The sequence below is a fragment of the Cervus canadensis genome, chromosome 23, assembly GCF_019320065.1.
Source record: "Cervus canadensis isolate Bull #8, Minnesota chromosome 23, ASM1932006v1, whole genome shotgun sequence".
Taxonomy (NCBI): Eukaryota; Metazoa; Chordata; class Mammalia; order Artiodactyla; family Cervidae; genus Cervus; species Cervus canadensis.
The window spans coordinates 5,864,880-5,889,579 of record NC_057408.1 but is presented as its reverse complement, the minus strand read 5'-3'; the positions used below and the strand labels follow the sequence as shown (position 1 = coordinate 5,889,579).

General features: G+C 48.7%; 1 protein-coding gene across 5 annotated transcripts in view; it reads right to left on the bottom strand.

Moving 5' to 3' along the window:
- MAPK4 (mitogen-activated protein kinase 4) overlaps window positions 1-24,700 on the bottom strand; it is a 165,719-nt gene that overhangs the window by 43,564 nt on the left and 97,455 nt on the right. For 4 of the 5 annotated variants that reach the window (XM_043444362.1, XM_043444363.1, XM_043444364.1 and 1 more), the window contains one exon: window positions 16,154-17,590. In XM_043444362.1, the coding sequence (XP_043300297.1) occupies window positions 16,154-16,699 (546 nt within the window). In that variant the 5' untranslated portion in view covers window positions 16,700-17,590. The remainder of the gene's footprint in view (window positions 1-16,153; window positions 17,591-24,700) is intronic. The other variant, XM_043444365.1, reaches the window with a different exon arrangement.

Below are 24,700 nucleotides of genomic sequence, written 5' to 3'. Positions count from 1 at the left end.
AAAATTTTCAGGTTTGAAATGACAATATTGGTCCCCTAGCTATAGTAGCCATCACCTGTTTACACTCTCATTAGCGTCTGACCCACCCACCATATGCAAATTGGTTGGGGTCAGGGTTGAGGGCAGCTGGTGACCACAGAACAAAGCTCACATAAAAAGCCAAGACAACCAGACTTAAAAGCTTAGTCTTCTGGCTTCAGACTCCTCTGCCTTCATCACATGATCTACAGACAACCTCCTTCCTCCAGGGTGCTGGCCTGTGTAGTCGGCCGGGATGGTCACTCTGGGCTTGCTCTCTTACACATGGAATTGTGACTCCAACTCCAAAATAAACAGTGTAGGGATGTAAAATGGGAAATATTCATCTCCAAGAAGATGAGTCCTGCAGATCACAACTGTTTAACTGAGATCACCTCCAGGAGAACGCATGGTTTCTGCAGGTGGCGGCAGTTCTGCGTAGAAGGTACAACACAGAAGAACATCTTCATGGCCATACTCCAGAGGCCCTGACATCTTGGAAACCTGCCGTCCAGGTCATCTGGGGACACAGGAGGGGCCAGCATGGCCCAGCAGGGAGACTAAGGAACAGCTCCTCCAGGCCTGCTGTCAGAGGTGTGGTGGAGAGCAGAGGGCAAACATGGTGTCATGGACAAGAGCAGGAAGCAGGAATAAGAGCGCAGGGCAGCTCTGGGACCAGGGCTTGGCTCTCGATTACTGCTCTGCGTGCCCAGATGTGGAGCTGCTGCTCATCTAAATGAGCATCTCTGGGGAGGCCAGGCCCTGCTCGCCAGGCTTTGTAGGCTGAGGTATGCAGAGGTAGGGGTTTGGGTGCTCACAGCAACCAGGGTCCATGCTGATTGGTCAGTCCCAAACCTGAGCAATGAAGTATTTTGAATATCACTCAGTGTATAACCTCTGTACTAGAATCACTTTGGCTAAATGGCCAAAGTGTTGAAACTAAGGCAGGCAGCTCCCTATTCTGGTCCCTCTTTGGGTTAAATACACTTCCCCCAGTGCACTGCTTCCTAATCCATCTATTTTGACAAGTGCATTCAAATAAAGGCTTTCTGAACTTTTCCTCTTCACTCCTTCAATTTGTATCTTAGAAGAGAAAATAAAACATGGTCAACTGTCTCAATAAAATTTACTGTTAGTGAAATTGAGCAGGACCCTGTAGGGCTCCTGGGCATGGAAGCCATTCTGTGTCCCCCATTTCTTATTTGTAGGAAATAGGCTTCCGCCTCCATGACGGTCTTTGAGTCCTAAAGGGCAGGTTCAAAGAGTTGCTAATAGGGATCGGATGGGATGTAGAGGCAAGAGAGTTGCAGTGAAGAAACAATAGTGCAGGCTTGGGCAGGGGCCTGGTTCTGCCTTAAAGGATACACACGATATCTTTGAACTCGTCTACAGAACTGAAACTTCCAACAAATGGAAGATGTTAACTTGATGAAGCATTCTTCATTCCAGAAAGAAGGTCACAGTTTGATAACCTCAAGAACCAGAGACGCTTATCAGGAGACCACCTGAGGTCAGATTAAAGAAATGCAGTGAAAGTGAAAATTGCTCAGTCCTGTCTGACTCTTTGTGACCCCATGGACTGTAGCCTTCCAGGCTCCTCTGTCCATGGAATTCTCCAGGCAAGAAGACTGGAATGGGTGGCCGTTCCCTTCTGCAGGGGATCTTCCCAACCCAGGTCTCCCGCATTGCAGGTGGATTCTTTACCATCTGAGCCACCAGACCCCACACAAACCCTGATGCTTATTAGCAACCTCCCCCAACCCCAACCACTGCTATAAAACTCCTCACCAAATCCCCCCAGCTTGGGACACACAGATTTGAGAGTGTGAGCCTGCCATGTCAATAAAGCTTTTCTACTTCACCCAAAACTCTTGAGAATCGATTCTGCACTGGTGCACAGAGGCTGAGTTTTGGCATCATTAGTGTCAAATTTCAGGTATCAGAATTCCCTCCAATGGTGATTCATGATCATAGTTAAAAAAAAAAAAAAAGGAGCCACTGTTCACTGAGTCCTTCCGAGATAGCTGACACACACATTACAGACATCATCTTCTCGAATCACACAGCCCTGAGAAGTAGAATCTATCATGAGAGGATGCAGCCAGCCGTCAGAGGCTTGGGAGGAAGGTGAAGTAACTTGCTCAGGGTTCCACGGCAGCAGTGAGCATCTGGCCACCCTGCCTCTGAGGGGGGCCTGGTCCTGCTTCCCAGGGGATGGCACACCCAGGAGAGCCTGTCCCGTGTTCCCACAGAGGCAGTGGGAGGCACAGCTGCCACCCTGGGTGGGGAGGTGAGATTCACACACTCGGCAGCATGGGCACCTCCAGGCAGAATGCAGCCGAGGGCCAGCATGTTCAGCCTCCTGGGCTGGAGGCCGCGGTGCTTGACCCTGCTCTCTTAGAGGCCACATGATCTGAGTTTACCTCTTTTGCAATAAACATGTTCTTGCAAGCTTACTCTTCCCACCCAGCAAACAAACTTCCCCAGCTTCCTACCTGAAGAGATCCCCGGGACAAAATTATGCATGTTCAGGCTTCCCTGGTGACTCCGTGGTAAAGAATCTGTCTGCCAATGCAGGAGACACAGGTTCGACCCCTGGTCCGGGAAGATCCCACGTGCTGCAGAGCAACGAAGCTCGTGCGCCACAGCCTTAAGCCTGTGCTCTAGAGCCTGGGAGCCACCCCTGCCGAGCCCTTGCACACTGATGGAGGCCCGCAGACTCTAGACCCCCTGCTCCACGACGAGAGAAGCCACTGCGGTGAGAAGCCCGCATGCTGCAACTCTCACTGTTGCAGTGAGCCCCTGCTCACTGCTGCTGCTAAGTCATCACTTCAGCTGTGTCCGACTCTCTGCGACCCCATAGATGGCAGCCCGCCGGCTCCTCTGTCCCTGGGATTCTTCAGGCAAGAATACTGGAGTGGGTTGCCATTTCCTTCTCCACCCTGCTCACTGCAACTGGAGCAACGAAGACCCAGCACAGCCACAAATAAATATTTTTAAAAAGTGTGCATGTTTACACTGTACTTTTGGAATGACTGGAAAAAAAAAAACAACACAGCATGTATAGTCCAGTCGTTAGCATTTTGGAGCTTTTCCTTCTCGTCTGTTTTTTATATATCATTCTTCTCCTCTCTCCTTCCTTTAAACTGTTATGATCATACCGTCCATCCAATTCTGTATCTTCCTTTTTAACCCTTAATCCTTATTACATATACAGTTTCTACATTATTCTAAACTCTTCAAAGTCACCATTGAAAATGGCTGTATATCTTTCTATTTAACAGATGAACATAGTGTACTTAACCATGCCTTACCCTCCAACATGAATTTGTTAAGTTTAAATTTTCATGTCTCGGGTTTTCTTTAAGTAAAGAGGTAGTATTTGCCAAGATCTGAGTTCCATGTATCTAGGAATCATAGTTGGTTATGCAGGTTGAATAGGGATTTTTTACTTTGGGATGAATTTAAAATTGTACTGAGGTAGAATGAGAGGATACTATAAACGATGTCCCTGAATCTCAGTAAAGCATTTAGCTCAGTCTCTTAGGACGTCTTTGTGGACGATGAAGAAACATGGGTCAGATCACTATGAAATCATGTGAATTCACAACTGGTTGGACAACTAAACCCAAAGGATTCTGACTTAGGGACAGTGTCACCCTGGAAGGAAGTAGCTGGCGGCCGTGAGACGAAGCCTTTCACCTGATCTCTTCACACATTTTAAAACTGGTGATATGGGTGAAGTCAAAGAAAACAGGCTTGTGAATTATGAAACTGTATGGGATAAGATTATGTGATAAAGCAAAGAGCCAAAAGACCTTGTCAGGCTGGAATATTTGCCAGAAGCCAAGAAGGTGAGACTTATCAGGTAGAAGGGTGAAGTTTGGTACTTGGGCTAAAAATCAACGATATGAATGTGAATGAACAAACAAACAGTCGTGTCTGAATCTTTGCGACCCCATGGACTGTAGCCTACCAGGCTCCTCCATCCATGGGATTTTCCAGGCAAGAGTACTGGAGGGGGTTGCCATTTCCTTCTCCAGGGGATCTTCCTGACCCAGGGATCAAACCCGGGTTTCCCACATTGCATGCAGACGCTTTACCCTCTAAGCCACCAGGGAAGCCCGTGGACCTGAATAGGGAATACCAAACTTAACAGAAGTTAGCTGGCTACAACCTCAATATGAGCCGATAGAGTGACATGGCTGCCCCGCAAAATATCAGCGCAATTACCTCTGCTTCACTGACCACTCGAAAGCCTCAACCGTGTGGATCACAACAAGCTGTGGGCAATTCTTAAAGAGGTGGGGATACCAGGCCACCTGACCTGCCTCCTGAGAAACCTGTATGCAGGTCAAGAAGCAACAGTTAGAACCGGACATGGAGCAATGGACTGGTTCAAAACTGGGAAGGGAGTACGTCAAGGCTGTATATTGTCACCCTGTTTATTTAGCTTATATGCAGAGTACATCATGTGAAATGCCAGGCTGGAGGAAGCGCAAGCTGGAATCAAGATTGCTGGGAGAAATTTCAATAACCTCAAATATGCAGATGACACCACCCTTATGGCAGAAACAGAAGAGGAGCTAAGGAGCCTCTTGGTGAAGGTGAAAGAGGAGAGTGAAGAAGTTGGCTTAAAGCTCAACATTCAAAAAACTAAGATCATGGCATCCAGTCCCATCACTTCATGGGAAATAGATGGGGAAACAATGGAAACAGTGACAGACTTTATTTATTTGGCTCCAAAATCACTGCAGATGGTGACTGCAGCCATGAAATTAAAAGACATTTGCTCCTTGAAAGAAAAGCTATGACCAACCTAGACAGCATATTAAAAAGCAGAAATATTACTTTGTCGACAAAGGTCTGTCTAGTCAAAGCTATGGTTTTTCCAGTAGTCATGTACGGATGTTAGAACTGGACCATAAAGAAGGCTGAGCACTGAAGAATTGATGCTTTTGAACTGTGGTGTTGGAGAAGACTCTTGAGAGTCCCTTGGACTGCAAGGAGATCAAACCAGTCAATGCTAAAGGAAATAAACACTGAATATTCATTGGAAGGACTGATGCTGAAGCTCCAGTACTTTGGCCACCTGATGTGAAGAGCTGACTCATGGGAAAAGACCCTGATGCTGGGCAAGATTGAAGGTGGGAGGAGAAGGGGATGACAGAGGATGAGATGGTTGGATGGTATCACTGACTCAATGGACATGAATTTGAGCCAACTCCAGGAGATGGTGAAGGACAGGGAAATGTGGCGTGCTGCAGTCCATGGGGTCACAGAGAGTTGAACACGACTGAGTGACTGAACAACAACAAAATACCAACAACGTGAATGGAGAGTCATTTATGGAGCAGAGATGTCACGCTCCCACTGACTCCACAAGGTATCTGTTCTGGAAGATTTTAGGAAAGGGTATGACAAGTAGGTCAGTCAGTGAAAGGACAGTCAGAATATGTGACCTCTAGAAACACTGTCATCTAAATAGCCAACAAGGCAGTATGCTCAGTGGATAAAGCATGACCTCTGAAGGCACTATGAGGTGGTTATTTTATTAGGCTTTGAAACTTTGAAACCCAACTCTGCCATTTACTAGCTGGGGGACCTGGCACAAGTTACTGTCTGTGCCTCAGCGTCTTCATATGATGAATGAGACACATACTATTTTACTAAGGGCCCTACTATCTATTGGGGTAGAGGCATCATCATAAATGTATAAGATAAATAATCACAATAGCATGGAGATAACTGCTAAGGACAACCGGAGGAAGGTGTAATTAACTCTCCCTGGAGAGCAGGTGAAGCTTTACAGAAGTGGGGCTTTTGAGTAGAGTTTGCAGGGGTAAGTAGGGGTGTGTGTGGGAGCAGAGGGGACAGTGTGGGGACTAGACCTATCACCAGGTATTTTCCAGAAAATGATGAGAAGTCAGTGATGTTACGGCAAAAGATGACTGGGGTGGCAGCAAATGAGGCTACAGATGAAGGCTGTTCTCTCCCAGCTCCAAGTGTGGTACCGACTGAGAAGCTACCCATGAAAGTAAGGATAAACATAGTAATCTGATGCTCCCCTCGAGTCTTCCGTTTCTATACTGCTGTCTCCTCAACAGACTACCGCAGTAAAGGATGAAGGAAGAAATCACATTTCAGGAGAAGATGAAAAAGGATTTGATCCAGTTTTCTAATCCTCCTTCTTCAGTATAAACACAGGAATATCTGCCTATAGAATAAGGCAGTGTGTCACGTTCCTGAGACATTTATAACCTTGGAGTCCCTAAGTAGAGAGATTGGAGCCAGTACTGGAGCAACTGGGATCCTTCCCACCAAGACTGAAGGGATGGAAGATGCTATCTGAAAGGAGTTCCCTTCCCAGCACATCTCCTAGGCATAAATGAAGGAGGAACACATTATTCAACACTTACTCCCAGACTCTCATTTCATTCCATTTAATAATATTCATTAAGCATGCTACAGGGGTGTAGAGATAAGTCATCAACACTTCCTCCAAGGTGCTTGTGTGCTAGCATGAAAAGATTCTCAGCCACACAGAGTCTTATGTCATTAAGTGTTAGGGCTGGCCATTTCTGATCATGATGGAGTAACCAGTGCTGGATTTGCCCTCCTGCTGAAATCAAGTATAAAACAAAACAAACAGACACAGCAGTTCTTAGGGATTCAATAGAGTCCCTTGGACTGCAAAGAGATCCAACCTAAAGGACATCAGTCCTGAGTGTTCATTGGAAGGACTGATGCTGAAGCTGAAACTCCAATACTTTGGCCACCTGATTCGAAGAGCTGACTCATTTGAAAAGACCCTGATGCTAGGAAAGATTGAAGGCGGGAGAAGAAGGGGACGACAGAGGATGAGATGGTTGGACAGCATCACCGACTCAATGGACATGAGTTTGAGTAAACTCCGGGAGCTAGTGATGGACAGGGAGGCCTGGCGTGCTGCGTCCGTGGGGTCGCAGAGAGCAGGACACGACTGAGCGACTGAAGAGGCTGTATATGATCCTTGAGAGAAGGGAAAGAAACACATCAGGTGAGCTTCGTGTTCACCTGACGCTCTGCCTGCGTAGATTTCCCAACCACCGCACAGGAAGCTGGGATGGAGCAGAGCACGGCTGTCTGCCGAGTTGAGGAATTAGAGGCTGGGGTCTGCAGCTGCAGAAGCACTGGACCCCGTGGGACAGGATACTAGAGAGGAAGGAGCTTCATGTGGTAGGTGCTCAGGAGTTTGTAGGTGGGGGAGATCCCCCCCAGACCTCTGGCTGAAGGCTGGTCTGCACATACACAGGGTGAGATCTAGCAAAGAGTAGTTACTTTGGAACTTACAGCAGAACGCGGATAGTAGAGGTTGCAGAAACCCTGGACATGTAGGAGTTTCGATCTAGCCAGAAGGGGAAACTCCTTATTCACATTCCAGATGTTAAAGTGAGATAACGCAAGGTCACACCACAGGAGTAAGGATCACGCTCTGGAGTCAGGTTCACTCTAGGCCGGCCCTGTTGAAGCATGAAATCAAGCTTAAACAGGATCAAGGATCCTGTAATTTACTATGGGTGAATTAACTCCCCATCAGAGCAAAATTCAACACTCGTTAAAGGAAGACAATATAATTCAAGCTTCTTTCAGGGTATCAACTGTAATATCCACAACCAACCAAAAATTACTAGAAATGCGGAGGAGCAGGAAGAGTGACCCAAATTCAAGGAAAACAAAGTCAATAGGAAACAGATGCCGAGATGTCCCAGATGTTCAAATTAGTAAAGACTTTAAAGCAGTTTTCATATGTTCAAGGATGTAAAGAAAAATATGATCTCAGTGAGTAAAAAGATGGGGAAATCTCAGTATATAAGTGGAAACTATGAAAAAGAACCAAATAGAAATTCTAGTTAAGTACAGTACCCAAAATGAAAACTTCATCCAATGAGCTTAACAGCAAATTAAAGATGGCAGAAGGAAAGGTCAAGGAAGTTGAAGACAGAACTGTAGAAATTATCCATTCTGAAAAAGAAAAAGACTGGAAGACAGTCTTTTGCAACATATCAAGCTGAGTAACATACACATAATCAGAGCCCAGAAGGAGAAGAGAAAATGGGGACTGGAAAAAATGATTGCTGAAAACATCCCAAATATGGTGGGGGAAAATACATATATCTGAGAAGCTCAATGAATTATCTAAATGGGATAAGTACAAAGAAAACCATACCTGGGCACATCACAATCAAGCTTCTGGAAGTTAAAGATCAAAAAAGAATCTTGAAAGCAGTTAGAAAAAGACATTACATACACAATGATGTATGTATGTATGTAAAAATGATCCATATGAAGACATTCTCTTGAGAAACGTTAGAGATAGGAAATAAAGCATGGACATTTTTAAGTACTGAAGGAGAGAAATATAGATTCAGAGCTTTCTGTCCTGGGAAAATAAACTTTTTAAATGAGAATAAAATAAAGACACTTTCTAGATAAAAGAATATGTCCCCAGCAAGCCTGAACTACATAAAATACTAGCCACTCTCTAGCATTCCTAGCAAGAAGGCTGACTTCCTGCTTCTTGAATTCTTCTGGAGCTTTGGAGCTCACCATAGGAGATGGCAGCTCTAATTGTGAGTAGGTGAGTGAGTAGGCTGGTGTTGACAGTAAGGAGGGAGGTGGTGATCTCTTTGCGCTATTTAATCAACCATTCACCCCCAGTGGAGAACCGGACCCACAGGTGTATGGGAAGAGTGAACTTTGACATTCAGAGGAAGGCGGAAAAGGATGGCTGGTATGCACTGGTACAGTCAGGCCAGCTGTCAGAGCAATGAAGTCCTTGCAGACCGGTTGGGAAGTAGCCACTGCTCCAAGCCCCGTTCCCTCGCTCATCACCTTGGCCTCATTCCCAGATACTCCCAGACATCCCTATGATCGCGCAATAAAGGATCAACTTCTGGCAAGCAGGGCACCTCCAGGACTCTGCCAGCTTCCTTTGGAATTGGTTGGTGCCTGGGTCATGCCAGTTATTAAAGGTTTATAATATCACCACTGGAGCTAAGTGGGGTTGCTTCCCTGGGTGTAGGGTTCTGGCAGTGGGTAGAGAAGGACCCAGGAGGCCTAGGGACAGAATGAAGACTCTGCTGTTGGGGGTAGGGGTGCAGTAGGAACCAGGGAAGCTCTGAAAGCCAACAAAATGAACTTTTCCAGGTCAGTCTGAGGGTTCAGAGACACTTGACTCTAGAATAATCTCTGTTCTAATCCTCTAGGTCATAGTTTTCCCTTTTAAAATGAGATATTTCATAGCCTTTTAAATAAATCTTTTCACCTCCACTTGGTTGAGAATAATGTTCTTAGCAGCTTAAGAACTTCTAGCTGCCCCCCCCCCACCACCCCAAGCAAGTTGTCCTTCAACGAGTCCACTTTCTCATGAAACCCGGGACCTCAGGAGTGGCTGGACCCCTCCCAGTGCCTGCACTGTGGACCCCAGTCCTATTCTGGGATCCCAGGCAAGCCCTTCCTCCCTTCCTGCACCTACTTATCTGCATCTTCAAGGTGGAAGCCATGCAAAATACAGGCACACAGAACAACAAATGGACATTCTCTTGATCAGCAGCAAAGACTCTATTTCAGCCACAGAAATGGACATTCCTTCTCCTAGGTTCAGGTTCAAAGGAATCTGTGTGTCTGCCTAGGCAGGCAGAGGAGGGTTATCTTGGCCTAGACAGACAAGAAGCCATCAAAGGCATGCAGAGTGGCCCGGAGGAGGAGGAGGTGTGGTGGATCAACACAATTTCACCAGCAAAAACACAGCTAATCAAAGCTCTGTGCACAGCCTTCGGAAGCTGGCTGATACATTTTCCATCATGTACCTCTTTGCCTCCTTTGGGACCTTGAACCACAAGTCTTAACAAACTGCAGTAATTTGCTGAGCCCTCAATCAAACAGTCTCACTGAACTGTGAAAGCAATGTCTTGTCTTTAAATAACATCTAGTGAGGTAGTTTACACCAGGATAAAAAGCATGTTTTCTAAAATCATTGCTCGTATCACCTTGTTGTTTTTTTGCAAGTCTGTCCGACTCTTTGCGACCCTATGGACTGTAGTCAGACAGGCTCCTCTGTCCATGGGATTTCCCAGGAAAGAATACTGGAGTGTCATGCCACTTCCTTCTCTAGGGGATCTTCCCGACCCAGGGATCAAATCTATGTCTCCTGCTCGGCAGGCTTCCATGGTGGCTCAGAGGGTAAAGCGTCTGCCTGTGATGCAGGAGACCCGGGTTCGATCCCTGGGTCAGGAAGATCCCCTGGAGAAGGAAATGGCAACCCACTCCAGTATTCTTGCCTGGAGAATCCCATGGACGGAGGAGGCTGGTAGGCTACAGTCCATGGGGTGGCAAAGAGTCGGACATGACTGAGTGACTTCACTTTCACTTTCACCTTTCTGCTTGGCAGGCAGATTCTTTCCCACTGAGCAGCCCGGGAAGCCCCAGTATCACCTAACTCTCGTTAAAGAGTTAAACCTAAACAGAACCAGCACTCCCGATGGACTGTTTGTACAGTTTTCCACCAAGCTCAAGGGATGGTTCCCAAGTGATGTGACTGAAGCCTTAAAAGTCAACCTGCCTAAAACCCTCTTCACAATTCCCCATCACAGTGCCTGATATCACCACCATTAAGTACCCCTTTTGGTTAAGGTACCTACTTCAAACACACCTATGTTACCTGGGAGGAGTTCTTAGCCTTCTTCATTGAGCTCAAGTTTGAGAACCTCAAGTGCAAGCATCAGCAGATACACCAGGAGTGTCCACTTTCTGGAGACTTCCTTGGTGATACGGTGGTTAAAAATCCACCTTGCAATGCAGGGGTCATGGGTTCGATCCCTGGTTAGGGAAATAAGATCGCATGTGCCTCGGAGCAACTAAGCTCTCACATCACAACTACTGAGCTCATGAGCTCAGCTAGAGAGTCAGTGCAGTGCAACAAGACCTCACACGAAGCAACGATGATCCCGCGCCCAAATTGAGACCTGATGTGACCAAATAAACAAGTATTTTTAAAAAAAACTATAAGGAACGCTCACAAAATAAAAGTAGCTTGCTCACAGACAAGCTACTCCACATCTTCAGATCAGTGATGCTTAAGAGTTCACCCTCATGAGAATCACCTGGAGGTGTGTTGAACTGCAGCTTGCTGGGCCCCCACGCTGAGTTTCTGATCCAGTAGGTCTGAGATGGGAACTGAGAACCTGCATGTCTAACAAGTGCCCAGGTAAGGCTGATGCTGCTTGCTGGTCCAGAGCCACGCTTTGAGGACGATGGTACTAGTTGACTTCTAAGGAAATCTTCTTGAGATACGGAGGCAGAGTGTGAGAGCATTCCAATCACAAATTATAAGGTAAGAAGACGGAGGGTTCTGAAGGACTGGGTTGGCTAGAAAGCCCAGGTTTTTCCATAACATCCTGTGGAACTTTCTGCATCTTAAGAACCTTCTCACCAACCAAAAGAAAGGAGTCAGGACCCAAAGGCAGGCCAGCCTGGCAGAAAACTTACACTTGCTCGAATGATCCACCAAGACATATGCTATGGGCCTCTTTTTCTTGCTTTCTTTCCTTTGCAGGTTTCTCTGCTTACCGCTCCCAGGAAAGGCAGGTCTGCTGGCAACCCCCGGCAAGGACAAAAGATGGTTTCCTCTCACAGGCCCCTGCCTGGAGGGACGTGTTCACACAGCTAATCAGGCTGTCAACGTGCTGTTCAGCCTTCAGCACCCTCTCCTGGGGGCTCCTGACATTTCTCAGAATTTACACAGAACTTAGTGAAGTCTTAAACTACATTTTTTTTTCCCCCTCTTTTGAGCTCATCTACTCCCTAATAGGATAAATTCAAGGGGAAACATGCTCTGATCTTCCAGCTGCCTCCTCTTGACACACACACAAGGAACTAATTAGCAGGCCTGCCGAGGAGGCGGGCAGAAAAGGGTTCATGACAAGAACACAGGCCGGGCAGCCGCCCTCAGGAGGTGGGGCCTCCTGACTCGCCCTTCGGCCATCACGTCAGGTTGTTCGGTTGCTCGGTCATGTCTGACTCTTTGCCACCCTGTGGACTGCAGCATGCGCGCCCCCCGATCCTTGGGTCCATATGTTGGTGGAGGGGAAACTGACATCTGGGTGTCTGCCTGGTGTTGCCATGGCATCTACTGGGCAAGTGGTTGTGTTAGTGATTTAGCCTTTCGTGCATCAGGAAAGCCCTTGACATCCCTGCTTTCACTGATGCTAACAAGGATCCTATGAATTAAGCAGGAGGGTAATGATGGCCCCACTTGACAGATCAGACAGTTGGGAAGGAGCTCAGAAAAAGAACAGTGGGCATGGTACCCTTGGCTCAGCCAATCTGTGTGTGCTCTTAAGCAGATCTCTTTCCTAGGCCTCAGTATTACCATTTGTGAAATGGAAGAAATGGACCAGATGATTGGGAGGTCTCCTTATGGAATCTCTCAGTCTGGGAATGAGCTACACAAGGGTAAAGGATCTGAGGTCATATGATGAATGACACAGAGAAACCAGGGGTCCCCCATGTCGTGTCTGATGAGAGCCATCAGAGGACCCCATTGCTACCCACTGCCAAATTCTACCATCAGTGTGGGTCAACCAGGGCCTCTAGCTGCCCTCTGCCTTGCAAAATCAAAGACCCTCGGCGTGGTGTGGGAAGGGGTCACGTGCCCAGAATGCTTGCTGACTGTAACTTGATGCTCCAAAGCGGTCACACACTCATTAGAGAAGAGAAGGCCTTTTCCTCCATGAGACAAACACAATGGACACCTACCCTGGGCCAGGCTCTGTGCTAGACGAGGGGGGACGTGGACGGGAAAGAGACTTGCTGTCCACTCAGGACAAAGTTACGATGAGGACAATGAGCACCAGCTGCTGCACCCATGTCCAGCTCCTCCCCCGGCCCCCAACCCTGCCATCAGATCGCAAAGCCCGTCCCTGACCCTGGGCTGTAACCCACACACAGGCACTGGCTGCAGCCCAAATGCGCAAGTGTGGGATCCTTGAAGCTTTCAGAGGGGTCAAGTGTAGAGCGGCTCACGTGAAGGCAATCGTCCTCCAAACACACCAGGGAGAGCAGGTGCACATTCTGACTTCCGTCGGCTGGAAGAATGCCAAGTCTCTTTCTGAGAGTCAAACCTTCTAAGCACATGGAATCAATGAGCCCAACTAGCTTGCCATCTGCAATGTGCTGGCCCATGACAATTCTTCCATTTGTTCAGGACAGTCAACACAATCACCTGGGCCATGTCTCAGGTACAGGATTAGATTCCCTGGAGAAAACTGAGATGAACATGATATGCCGTCAAGAACCACGGAGTTCTTAGCCTAAGAGAGCATAGGAGACACCGGCAGAAATACCATAAAGCAGACAATGGTGGGTGCTAAAAGATCCAGGTTATGGGGAGCAGGGGAGAGGCGGGGGAGGACTCAAAGGAAGGGAAGAGCCAGACGGCCTCCATGGAGGAAATGGCGCATGGAAAGACCATCCTTCAAGATGCTAGAAGGCCAAATTCTTGTGTCCCTTCTGCCGCAGTCAGCCAAGTAATCTTGAGAAAGCCAGTTCTCTCCATCTTAAAATGGACCATTTGCCCAAAGTGCCTCATGGCATTATGAGAATTAAATGAGAACTGATTTAAATGCAATCAGATAAAGGCACCGAATATAAAGCTTTCGTCATCACTTGGGGAAGAGTAGGGAGGAAGCTAAAAGCAGCAGAGGGAGGAGGCAGGTGGGGGTGGGGGACGCCTGCCAAACCCAGGGCTGATGTAAGCACCTACTGGGCCTGTCACTGGCTCCAGTGATTTTTTTTTTAAACCTCCCACAGCTAATTTTATTGAAGAGAGCCCACAGAAGAGTAAGTCAGAGCATCTAAATTCCTCTGCATCAGGAAAATGGAAAGTCCCGACCAGAGAGACGGTGGCTTCCCACCCCTGCAGGACAGGCGCACGGCCACAGCTGGTGGTCAATGAACCTGGGTCTCCTCCTGGCTCCCAGCATAGCTCCCAGGCCCCGTGTACTCAGCCAGCACTCTGAGCAGGGCGGGGCGGGGGGAGGTCCTTACTACTTTCTAAGGGGCTTTGCTTTTATGTTCCATTTTGATTCATAACCACGAGCCAGGGGGGCAGGCAGGGCACAAACGATCACCTTTATCAAAGATGGGGAAATGGAGGCGCCCAGGGGGTGACTGTCCCAGGCAGCGTCCCCAGAAGGGAGCCCAGGTCTCTGCCTCCATCACAGCATCACCTCCTCACACCTCGTTAGGAATCACTGCCACAGACACTGTTTGCCCCGACAACCCCCTGCCCTCATTTTCCTGAAAGCCCTTACCACGTGCTGTTCTGCGCCCGTTCCCATAATAACACTTCACTTGTATCGAAGAAAATCTCCTTTTATTATTTCCAAACGTCCTGGTTTATTCCAATCCAGAAGGTGGTTTTGGGCATCCCAGAAATAACAGTGTCACGGATTCTATGGTCCTTTTACCAAATAAGGGCAGATTTGGGTTAAAACTTTCGGTTCAATTGTTTGGAATCACTGCTCCTTTGAAAAAAAAGAGAACCAGCACAGGGGATTAGGAAGACAGAAGGGAATGGCATTTTTTTTTTCCCCCCACCGTGGACATTCCTTCCTACAGACTCGGCTGTCAGTTTTGACAGATGGCCTGGCTGCAGTAGTGGGGACAGAGGGCAAGCTCATGGTTCAGGCGGCACCAGGCAACGAGAGCCAGCTGGGCCGATTCGAGGTCTGAAATCTGAGCTGGAGCCCAGGTTCTAGCCAGGGAGGGGGGACAGGCAGCCCTGCCCCCCAGCCCCCTCCCCCCCACCACCCCACTGCAGCTGCGCCAGGCCGGTCAGCACCTTTTCTGAGTGTCTGTGACCTTCTGGCTGGAGGCAGAGAGGGCGGCAGGGGAGAGCAGAGGAAGGGGGCCTCAGAGAGAAAGCTGGAACACGTTCAAGGTCAGAGATACCCTCCCCACTCACTGCCCGCCCCAGCCCTGTGGCTGGTAACAGGTAATGGTGCACCCACTTCCTGCGGAATGCATGTATTCTCTTGGGTTGGCCAGAAAGTTCATTCGGGTGTTTCTGCCCGATGTTACAGGAAAACTGGGATGAACTTTTTGGCCAACCCAGAAGTAAAAATTCATGATCCACCAGTTTTGGCAGGAGGCCAGAAGTCACAGCCACCCCACAGCTCTGTTGAGGGGTGCCTGGCTGAGATGCTCAGAGGCTCCCCTAAAGTCAGAGGAACTGGGGTAAGGAGAACAGAACTTTCGAGAACTCCTAGCTCCTGAAGGGCCCAGTGGATTAGGTAAGAAGTCGTCAGAGGCCTTGAGAACGAGTGTCAGTGCGGCCGGGTCAGCTCTGATCTCTGCAGCCACTGGAGCGTTTAGCTGACCACCGTGTGGCGACTCGGCACCAACCAGACCCTGTGGCTCCAACATCACACTGCGGGCCCAGGGCATCGCGGGACCTGGGAGAGCTGAGCCCTTCGCTGGATAGTGTACGCCGAGAATGAGTTTATCAGAGCCACCATTCGTGCCTCTGTCCACAGAGAAACTGGAACACAGAGCAGGGCAGCTGTGATGGAAGGAGGAGGCGAGATGAGCCAGAGAGTAAGACTCAAACCCTGGGAGGCCTCCCGGGGAGTCCTGAGTAGAGGGTATGGAGAGGAGGAGGTTAGGCGGATGGCGGGGATAAAAAGGAGCTAGAGGCAAATTTACCAGCAGCACAAGTTTTTTTTTGGCCATGCCACACAGCTTACGGGATCCCCCACCAGAGATTGAATCCAGGCCGCGGCAGTAAAAACCCGGAATCCTAACCACTACACCACTGGGGAGCTCCCCAGCTGCACAATTATAAAGCCACAGAGTTTAGAGCTGGATCATCTAATCCAACCCCCTCTGGGAGAGCCATGAATCATTGGTCCTGGCCACGTGGCAGAGGCAAGACTAAGAATCGGACCTCCCCTCTTTCTCGCACCCTCCAGCTTCCCCCCAAATACTGACCCCAGTCCTCTGATTCCACTGGAGCTAGGAATACCCTCTCGAACACTGAGCGTTCTGGAGGATTCCGTGGAGCGCCCGTCTCAGCCGTTCCAGCCAGACATACCTTGTGTGAGTAGTGCTGATCGACGATCCTCGCCAACCCGAAATCCCCAATCTTGAGCACGAGGTCCTCGGTGCTGATGAAGATGTTGGCGGGCTTCAGGTCCCGGTGCAGCACGTTGGCCGAGTGGATGTACTTGAGCCCCCGGAGCAGCTGGTACATGAACAGCTTGGCGTGCTCCTCGGTCAGCGTGCCCCGCTCCAGCAGGCGCGCCAGGTCGGTCTCCATATACTCCTGGACGATGTAGGCCACGCTGAACTTGAACAGCTCGCCCTGCAGGTCGGTGCCCTGGGGCCCCAGCACCTCGTACACCTTCACGATGTTGTCGTGGTCCAGGCGCTGGATAATCTTGATCTCCCGGAGCGCGTGCTTCCTGCTGCGGGCATCACTCAGGGTGATCTTCTTCACCGCCACCTTCCGGCGGGCCCTGCTGTCCACGGCCGACAGCACCAGCCCGTTGACGCCGAAACCCAGGGGCCGGAAGTCAATGAAGCGCCCGCCCAGGTCATACCCATAGACACTGGCGAGGCAGTCGCCCTTCTCAGCCATGGTTGGCTCAGTGGTCAAGCGCTGCCCGTGAGACAGAGGGGCAGTCAGGAAAGACCAAGTCCCAGCTCCTGGCTTCCCCAGCCCTCCTCATTCTGTCAAGTCCCAAGGCTGAAGGATGCCTTTTCTCCTGGTGATGTCACTGGCTCTCTGGGGACAAGAGTGGCATCTGTCCATACCTGCTGAGCTGCAGAAGCTGGAGGCTCAGACTGTCCCCTTAGCCTTGCCCTGGGAAGGCTGTCCACCAACTCCTATGTACCCTGAGCCTCCCTGGAAGCTTAGAATGGCTCATGATTCTTTCAAATACAGTATCTTGGAAAGAAAACCCAGTCCCATTATCTATGTGAATGGAAAGTTTTCTCTCATGATGGACCACAAAGTAAAGATGCAGAAACTCTCCCCTTTAAATCCTTTGTTATAAGAGGTTCCTTCTGGCTCAAATGTGGAGCCGTTGCTGAGCTGTGTTCCTTTCCTTTAGATGGTCCAAAGTCTAGTGGTGTCGCAGCCTCTGGCAGCCTGGGAGCTGCCCTCCAGGTCCCAAGCAGTACGAAGGGATCCCAACAGTGGATTTGAGGGGCTTGTAGGGACTTCTCTGTACCTCTGCCAGCTTTACTTTCTACCAGCTCCTCTCAGATTCTGAAGCCCAAACAAGTCTGTTGAATGTTGGTGAAGAAAGCTGGAGAAATTCATGCACCTTTCATGAGCTCTACACCAAGCTGCACCTGAAGTCCCAGACCTGGGTCTCACCTGCCTGGCCTGGACCCTCCGGAGACTTCAGATGCGGGCAGCGTCCTCTGTCACCCCCTCATCCACATCACCGTGAAGGAGATTGTGTTCTGCTGGACCCAGAGAGGCTGGCAGGAATGCAGCATCTTTCAGACCGAGTCTCCTTCCCTGTCAAAGAAACAATGTTGGGTAAATTTCCACACTTCAGCTTCCAACACCTTCCCACTTGGGTGCCTTTTGTTAACCAGCCCAAGTGTTATTTGATCTGTCCAGCCAGCTGAAACATTGCTTGCTCAGGGGATTCCAGGCTTTGCACTGCCCAAGCCACCCAGCCTGCTGTGTGCAACTCTCCCCTGGAAGAGAGAGAAGATGGATTGATTTGATAAGATCATCAGCTAGTGTGCCTTTAATGTAAATGCCTTCTCCCTGAAGGTTAACATGCACAAACTGTGGGTGGCAGTGATCAGCTCTGACTTTTGCAAAAATCATTCATTATGCCCTCCAAACACACACAGCAGCACTAGCTGAGAAGGGTAACAGTAAAAAGAAACTCATTGCAGACGGAAAATAAGGGATCAATAAATTTGTTTTTCTACTTGGACCCCTTTTCTTCCTTCTTTTGAGAGAATTTGCTAAACACAGATTTAATTATTTGCATCTCTTGCTTTCCATGTAATAGCACAAGAATGCATACATACAAACTATAAGGAAATTTTATTGCCACCCTAGAAAAGGAACTTTCTGCACAGCAAAGCAGGACACAGACTTCTTAGCATGACAGTAGGATTGGCAGATGAACTGTATTCTTTTAGATAATGGGGACCTAGCTCTTGAAAGCAATGAATCAGATCATATTCTGATTGCCCCCTGGTGGTTCCTGACTCAAATTACAGGCAAAGGACTTAAGTGGGGAGGAAAAAAATGGCAAAAATAACAATTTAGATCTCTGAAGTAAAGGCAATATTATAGCTTCTTAGGGAGTCACAGGTTTCATGAGTTTGTTAAGTCCACATATACACAGAGAACAAATACTGTATCCTATGCAAAGGAGTGAATCTAGCCAGGGCTGCTTCTTAATTCTCTTCATACTGTAGGGTCCCCTACAGGGCTACGTACACATCTGAACTTTGCAAATGGTAAATGAAGCAAGACAATTGTCAACTCAATGCTCTAAAATTAAGGGGACAAATTAGAGGACACAAGTGATCTGAAATAGTAAACAATCAGATGCTCTCTAAAGACTTCTAATGAAAGGAATTTGCCAAGAATCTGAAACATAATAATTACTCAAGAGATATTACCTGTTGCTGCTACTCTTAAAAATTCCCTTATACTTGAATAAGATGTACCTGCTATTCTGATGTTTCATCAACCTTCAGTAATTCTACTATATATGTTTTTATTGGGCCCAGCCACAAAATAATCAGAATTTCAGATTGGGAAGCAACTGTAGCAAACAAGTCCAGTGGTCCTTAACTGAGGGTGGTCCTGCCTTCTTTGGCTACTCTGACAAGGAGGCACTACAGGCCTTTAATAGGCAGAGCTGGCTTTGCTAACCATCCTGACGAGCCTCTCCATCAATGAATAATGCCAGCATCTCCACTGAGAGACTGCAATTCTAGTACGAGTTTCCACTTTGCAAATAAGGGCACTGAGGCTCAAAGAACGCCAGCTTAGTGCTTCTAGCACAGACAGGGTCAATAAACACTTGAGGAATTGATAAATACCATTCACTTTGAAGATTCCAAGCCAGTTAGAGATAGTGCTGAGACCACCCACTGAGTCAATCTGTGGCCTGTGCAGTGAAGTCCACTTGGTCACCTAATTCGGGGGAACAAAAGAACCACCTGGGGCCCCATTCCATCCCTCCTCCAATTCCTGCTGCCCAAGTCAGGGAATAGAAACTAAACTGGAACTCCTTTCACTTTCTACCCATACACTTGGCCTGGTTCCCAAGTGCACAGCAAACAGAGGCAATTGTATATTTTGCTTTATGAGGGGAGACGCTGAAGGCTTCTTCCCTTTCCGGCTCCCACTGGGTGGTAAACGGAGACGGACGGGAATGAGCGCCTAAACAGGGAGATGACGTCACCAGCAAGCTGCAGGCAGGATTTGTTCCAGATCAGCTGCAGAGCAGATAATCTGTGGATAATTAAGAGGGGCTTTATTTATTTTTAAAACTCTTTCTTCTTCCTCTCACAGGCAGAGGGGCTGCCGTGTGTGTCTGCTCAACAAACTATTGGCAGGTGCCTCTTCACCTTGGGAAGGCTCTATTCCAGCTACTCCACTGAACTCATGGCCCCTAAATATACTCTTTAAACTCCTTGCTTCTTTGCTTGCATCTTCCCAGTTCCTGAAATGTTCTGCTTCCTGCCCACCTGTTGAAACCCTGTCCATCACTCTGAGTCCAGATGAAGTCTCATTTCCCCTCTGAAGTGTCCTCAGTGACATTCCAATCTTTTCTGAACTCCTGTACATCCATCTGCATATACTGTGTTTGACATTTGCCATATACTAATCTGGGCTGTTATTTAACTTTTTATACATGTCCATCTCTCAACTTGACTTTAAGCTTCAAGTCCAGGACACAAAGCAGCACTTAGACCATAATGGTGGACTGGTGTTACCTTTGGTCCACTTGTTATGTCTACAAAACCGCAATGCTCACCTTCCGGAGACAGTCAGCCTGCCTCCCTTCCGCCGCTGCCCCAATGCAATGTGTTCATTGCTACAGAGCTCTTCACATAAGCCTCGGCTGCTCAGACAAACCAATATTTCTGAACTGAGATGCTGCCTCTCTCAGCATTTCAACACAAACCAGGCAGCCCTTGTCTGACCATTTCTCTATTCCCATTTGAGTTTACTGTGATTCATCCCTTCTCAAACCTCCTATTTTCTAAGTTTTCCCATATAATTTCCCTATAATTTCTGCCATATACCCTTTGCCTTTCCCCACAGGTGGACCGATTATGAAACACCAATTACCTAAGAAGTCTCGGATTAGTGGTTCTTTTCTGGCATGGGCCCATCGGCCCTGGGGAGTCTGAGACCCCACCCCTGGATGTGCCCTCCTGGGCAGAGGGTGGATGGCAGCTCTCGATGTGATGAAGCTTCTAGAGCAAAGCAGAGCCGTTCCCCATCTGGAGGTGGTGGCTCAGAGCTGCTCTGAATCACAGGTGTGACTGGGAACTAGGGAGCTGGCATTCACCTTGAGAGGCGGAAAGGGCATGGTTCAGTTGGGCTCGAATGACACTCAGGGGGAAGAATGCGTGTAATTCTTCCAAGGGCAGCAAGGCTCCCATGATTCCATGGGGAATGTTGTAATAAAACACACAAATGGAAATCTCTACCCCCGGACTCCGTCCAGCGGAGCTTCTCCTCTCCACTGATTTCTCACCAACTTTCCACCAATCTCTTATCTGAGGCCAATTAATTATCCTCTCACGCATTCAGCTTTTAACATGTAGAGGCAAACCAGAGACGAGCTGGTGTGTGCCAACCGCCCCTTTCGAGGACTCCTGGGGCTCTGGTTTACAAAGTGGCTTTGGAAAGTCTAAATTTAGACTCACCTCCTCTGATCCTCCCCAACCTCACATTGGCAGCTTTCAGCAGGAACTATGGCCCCTAGCGAGGTGGTGACATTTCCCAGACACTGCTTTCTTCCCACTCCTGAGCATCTAAAAACTTACAGGAAAGCCTCCCCCGGCGGGGCTGATGTTTACCATTGAACAGGCTATCCACTGCACAGTTCCAGGTGCTATCATTCATATCACAGTCGAGTCTGCCTGACTCAAAGTTTGGTGATCCTAATTGCTGTAGTCTATGTGAATGAAGTGCCCTAGCAGAGACTGACAATTTTTTTTTTTTTCCTATAAAGGGTCAAGAATAAATATCTTAGGCTTTATAGCACCATCTCTGGTACAACTACTCAACCCTGTCTTTGTATGACAAGAGCAACCACAGACAATACCTAAATGAATGGCATGGCTGCATTTCAGGAACACTTTATTTACAAAAATAGGTGGGGGGCTGGGTTTGGCCAGGGGGTAAGTTGCTGACCCCTGCTCTGGATCATGTAGGAACATCTTCTAGCTTGTTCTCAAGGAGGCACTGAAGTATGCGGTAATCGGGCCCTTCCTACCCTACCTCACTTCCCCTCGGAGCTGCCCTAGGCCCCAAGACTGCCCTCCTTAGGAGGTTCCCTGGGCTCCAGACTCCATCAGGCTTAGTTCAGCTCATCTATACATTTCATGCCCTCTGGACCCAGCTTTCCAACAAACTACCTTCCAACTCTTTGATGATTCTATGGTGCTGTTGATGGGCCTCACTCCCAAACCCCACATGCATCTTCACAGAGGCTTTCTGGGGAAGTGGCAAAGACAACCTGATGAAGACAGGGTACCTACACACAGGGAGGGTTCACGCTGGGCCAAGGGACTGACATTAGTTGGCTGGGTCTCATGAGAGTCCCTTGGGATTGACATCATTCTCCCACAAAGCCCCCGAGGAAACAACTTTCCCAAAGTCACACAAGCAGCCAGTGGCGAATCTGGGGGTGTAAACACGAGTCTGCCTGCTGCCAGAGTCCACACGTCTCATCCCTGTAACATATTAGCTGAGCCCAAGTAAGTGATTCCCACACCAAGAACTATCTAGACCCAGTGTGACTCCCAGGACTAGTGAAGGACAAGTCTGGGGGAGGCACACCTTGGGGTCCTTAAAGCACAAAGCAGCCCCCTTTCCAGCATGTGTTCAGCCCCAGTATGGAGATCACAGTTAATTGGCCCACTTGATACAAAGAAAAATGGAGAAGTGAAACATTAAAATGAGATTGGGTGAAAGAAAACATACCAAACACAAAACAAAATCAATAAACAAAACCTCTGCTAAGTTCAAACGACCATAATCCTGCCTTCCAACCAGTACCTGACCTCTTCTCTAACTGTAAGCCTCGGATGCCAGAGCCCCTGGCTGCAGGGACTGGCCATCCTAGAGGGAGGGTCCCACCTCCCCAGGAACCACTCCCACTTCCTCCAAATGGAACACAGACCAAGTCTGGGTCAGCCACTGAATGGCCAAGCCCAACTCAGGGATGACCCGTGGTTGGATGGGGAGTCTACAGCTGAGCTTCTCAACATCAGCACAGTTAAGATTAAGTCATTCTTGGGGCTTCCCTGAAGGCTCAGATGGTAAAGAATCTGCCTGCAATGCAGGAGAGCCGGCTTCAATCCCTGGGTCAGGAAGATCCCCTGGAGTAAGGAAATGGCAACCCACTCCTGTATTCTTGCCTGGCATACCAGTCGGAAAGAGTCAGACATGACTAAGCAACTAACATTTGCACTTTTGTTCTTGGCTGCAGGCCTGGCCTGTGCGTTTTAGGATATTGAGCAGCATCCCTGGCCTCTACCCACTAGACACCAGTAGTGACCCCTAGTTGTTGCAACTAAAATATCTCTAATCATTGAAAACTATCACCAGTGGAGGAGGCACAAAATCACACCCAGCAGAGAACCACTGGTCCAAAGCAGCACTTTCTAGCAGAGACAGCATTGTCAATTTCACAGTAGAGTTATTTGTTTCGTGAGGCTCTGGGGACCTCCCAGGTGGTGCTTAGTGGTAAAGAACCTGCCTGCCAATGCGGGAGACATAAGAGATGTGGGTTCAATCCCTGGGCCAGGAAGATCCCTTTGAGAAGCACATGGCAACCCACTCTAGTATTCTTGCCTGGGAAATGCCATGGACAGAGGAGCCTGGCAGGCTCGCAACAACACAGTACAGTATTACCAAAAGTTTAGCAACCCCAGCTCTGCCCAGTAAATGCCAAGAGCACCGCTGGTTCCTGTAACAGCCTCACACATTGCCAAAATCCCAGAGGGTGATGACATCTCCCACACCCCTCCCCACCGAGCGCCATGCGTCTAAGTCAATCGTGCTAATGCAACTCCCATTTGACAGTGTGTGGTTTAGAGGTGTCATATGATCTAGTTCTGGACAATAGCCTTATAGGAAAGATCACTGGAGGGACTTCATTGAAAAAGTTTTCTTTCCTTCCTCCCTGTCCTTAGATGCAGTTGTAGGAAGGCGTGGTGTCAGTGCCGTAACAGCTATCTTGAGACCACGTGGGGACAAGCTTGGGGACAAAGCCAGCACACTGGAGTTGGCAGACGAGCATGGGGCCTTGCAGACATCGCTGAATAGCTAAGCTAAGACTGGAAATGCTTGCCTCCAGCTTTCCTGCCAAGTGACATGGTCAAGTTCTATTTTTGTTTAAGACATTTTTACTGGCTTGTTCTTAACCTGAAATACCTGATAGAAAGTATATGGTTGGTCTAAGTGGGAAATAAAGAGATGTGGAACATATGGCTCCTGACCTCAAGGAGCTTATATTCCTACAGGGAGAGTGGGCCCACAGAACAATTATAGAAACGGTGCAAGAATATTCGGGGGCCAACTTGGTGCTTCTCCTGTAAGTGGTGTAGGAGTTAGGACCAGGCGGGTCAGTCAGAGAAGCCTCCTGGAGGAGGGGGAAGGTCCCCACCTCCCGGCGTCAGGCCCTGTTGAATCCCTTCCCCTAAGCATGTATGGACTTAGTGGCTCACTTTAAAAACAAAAAGAAAAATTATTTTTTTGGCCACAACAAGGCATGTGGGATCTTTGTTCCCCAACCAGGGATTGAACCCACATCACCCTGCAGTGGAAGCACGGAGTCTTAACCACTGGACCAACATTCTACTAACCCCCTAACTCACTTCTACGGAATATGGCGGGAGTAATGGGATGTTACTTCTGAGATCAGGATGCAGGAAGACTGTGGCTTTCAGCCCAGGTGAAGCCAGAGGCCGCATCATGAGGCGGCCCCGAGGGGAGACCCAGGTGAGATCTTACAGTGGGATCGTCTGAGGCCCACCGGCAGTCACATGAGTGAGCTGGGCGGCGGATCTTCCCCCCCGGTGAGACTGAGGGGACTGCAGCCCTCCCCGGAGGCCACGGCCCCACTGAAGTCTCACCCAGGCCTTACACCACAGGTACCAGCTAAAAGCTGGGCCCAGAATCCTGACCCACAGAAACCGTGTGAAGGCAAGTGCTGTTTAAGTGCATTAAATGTGGGGGTGTTTATTACAGGCCAGAGGTGACTAACGGAGGGGAGGGAGCTGGAGACCTCAGTTTCTGACATGGCCAAGACTTGGCCTGAGACCGTGAGTCTCCGGGTAGGGTTCCTGGGTCAGAGCTGGCTTAGATCCCATCAGATTCCAGACCCAGACAGGATCCTGGGGAGTC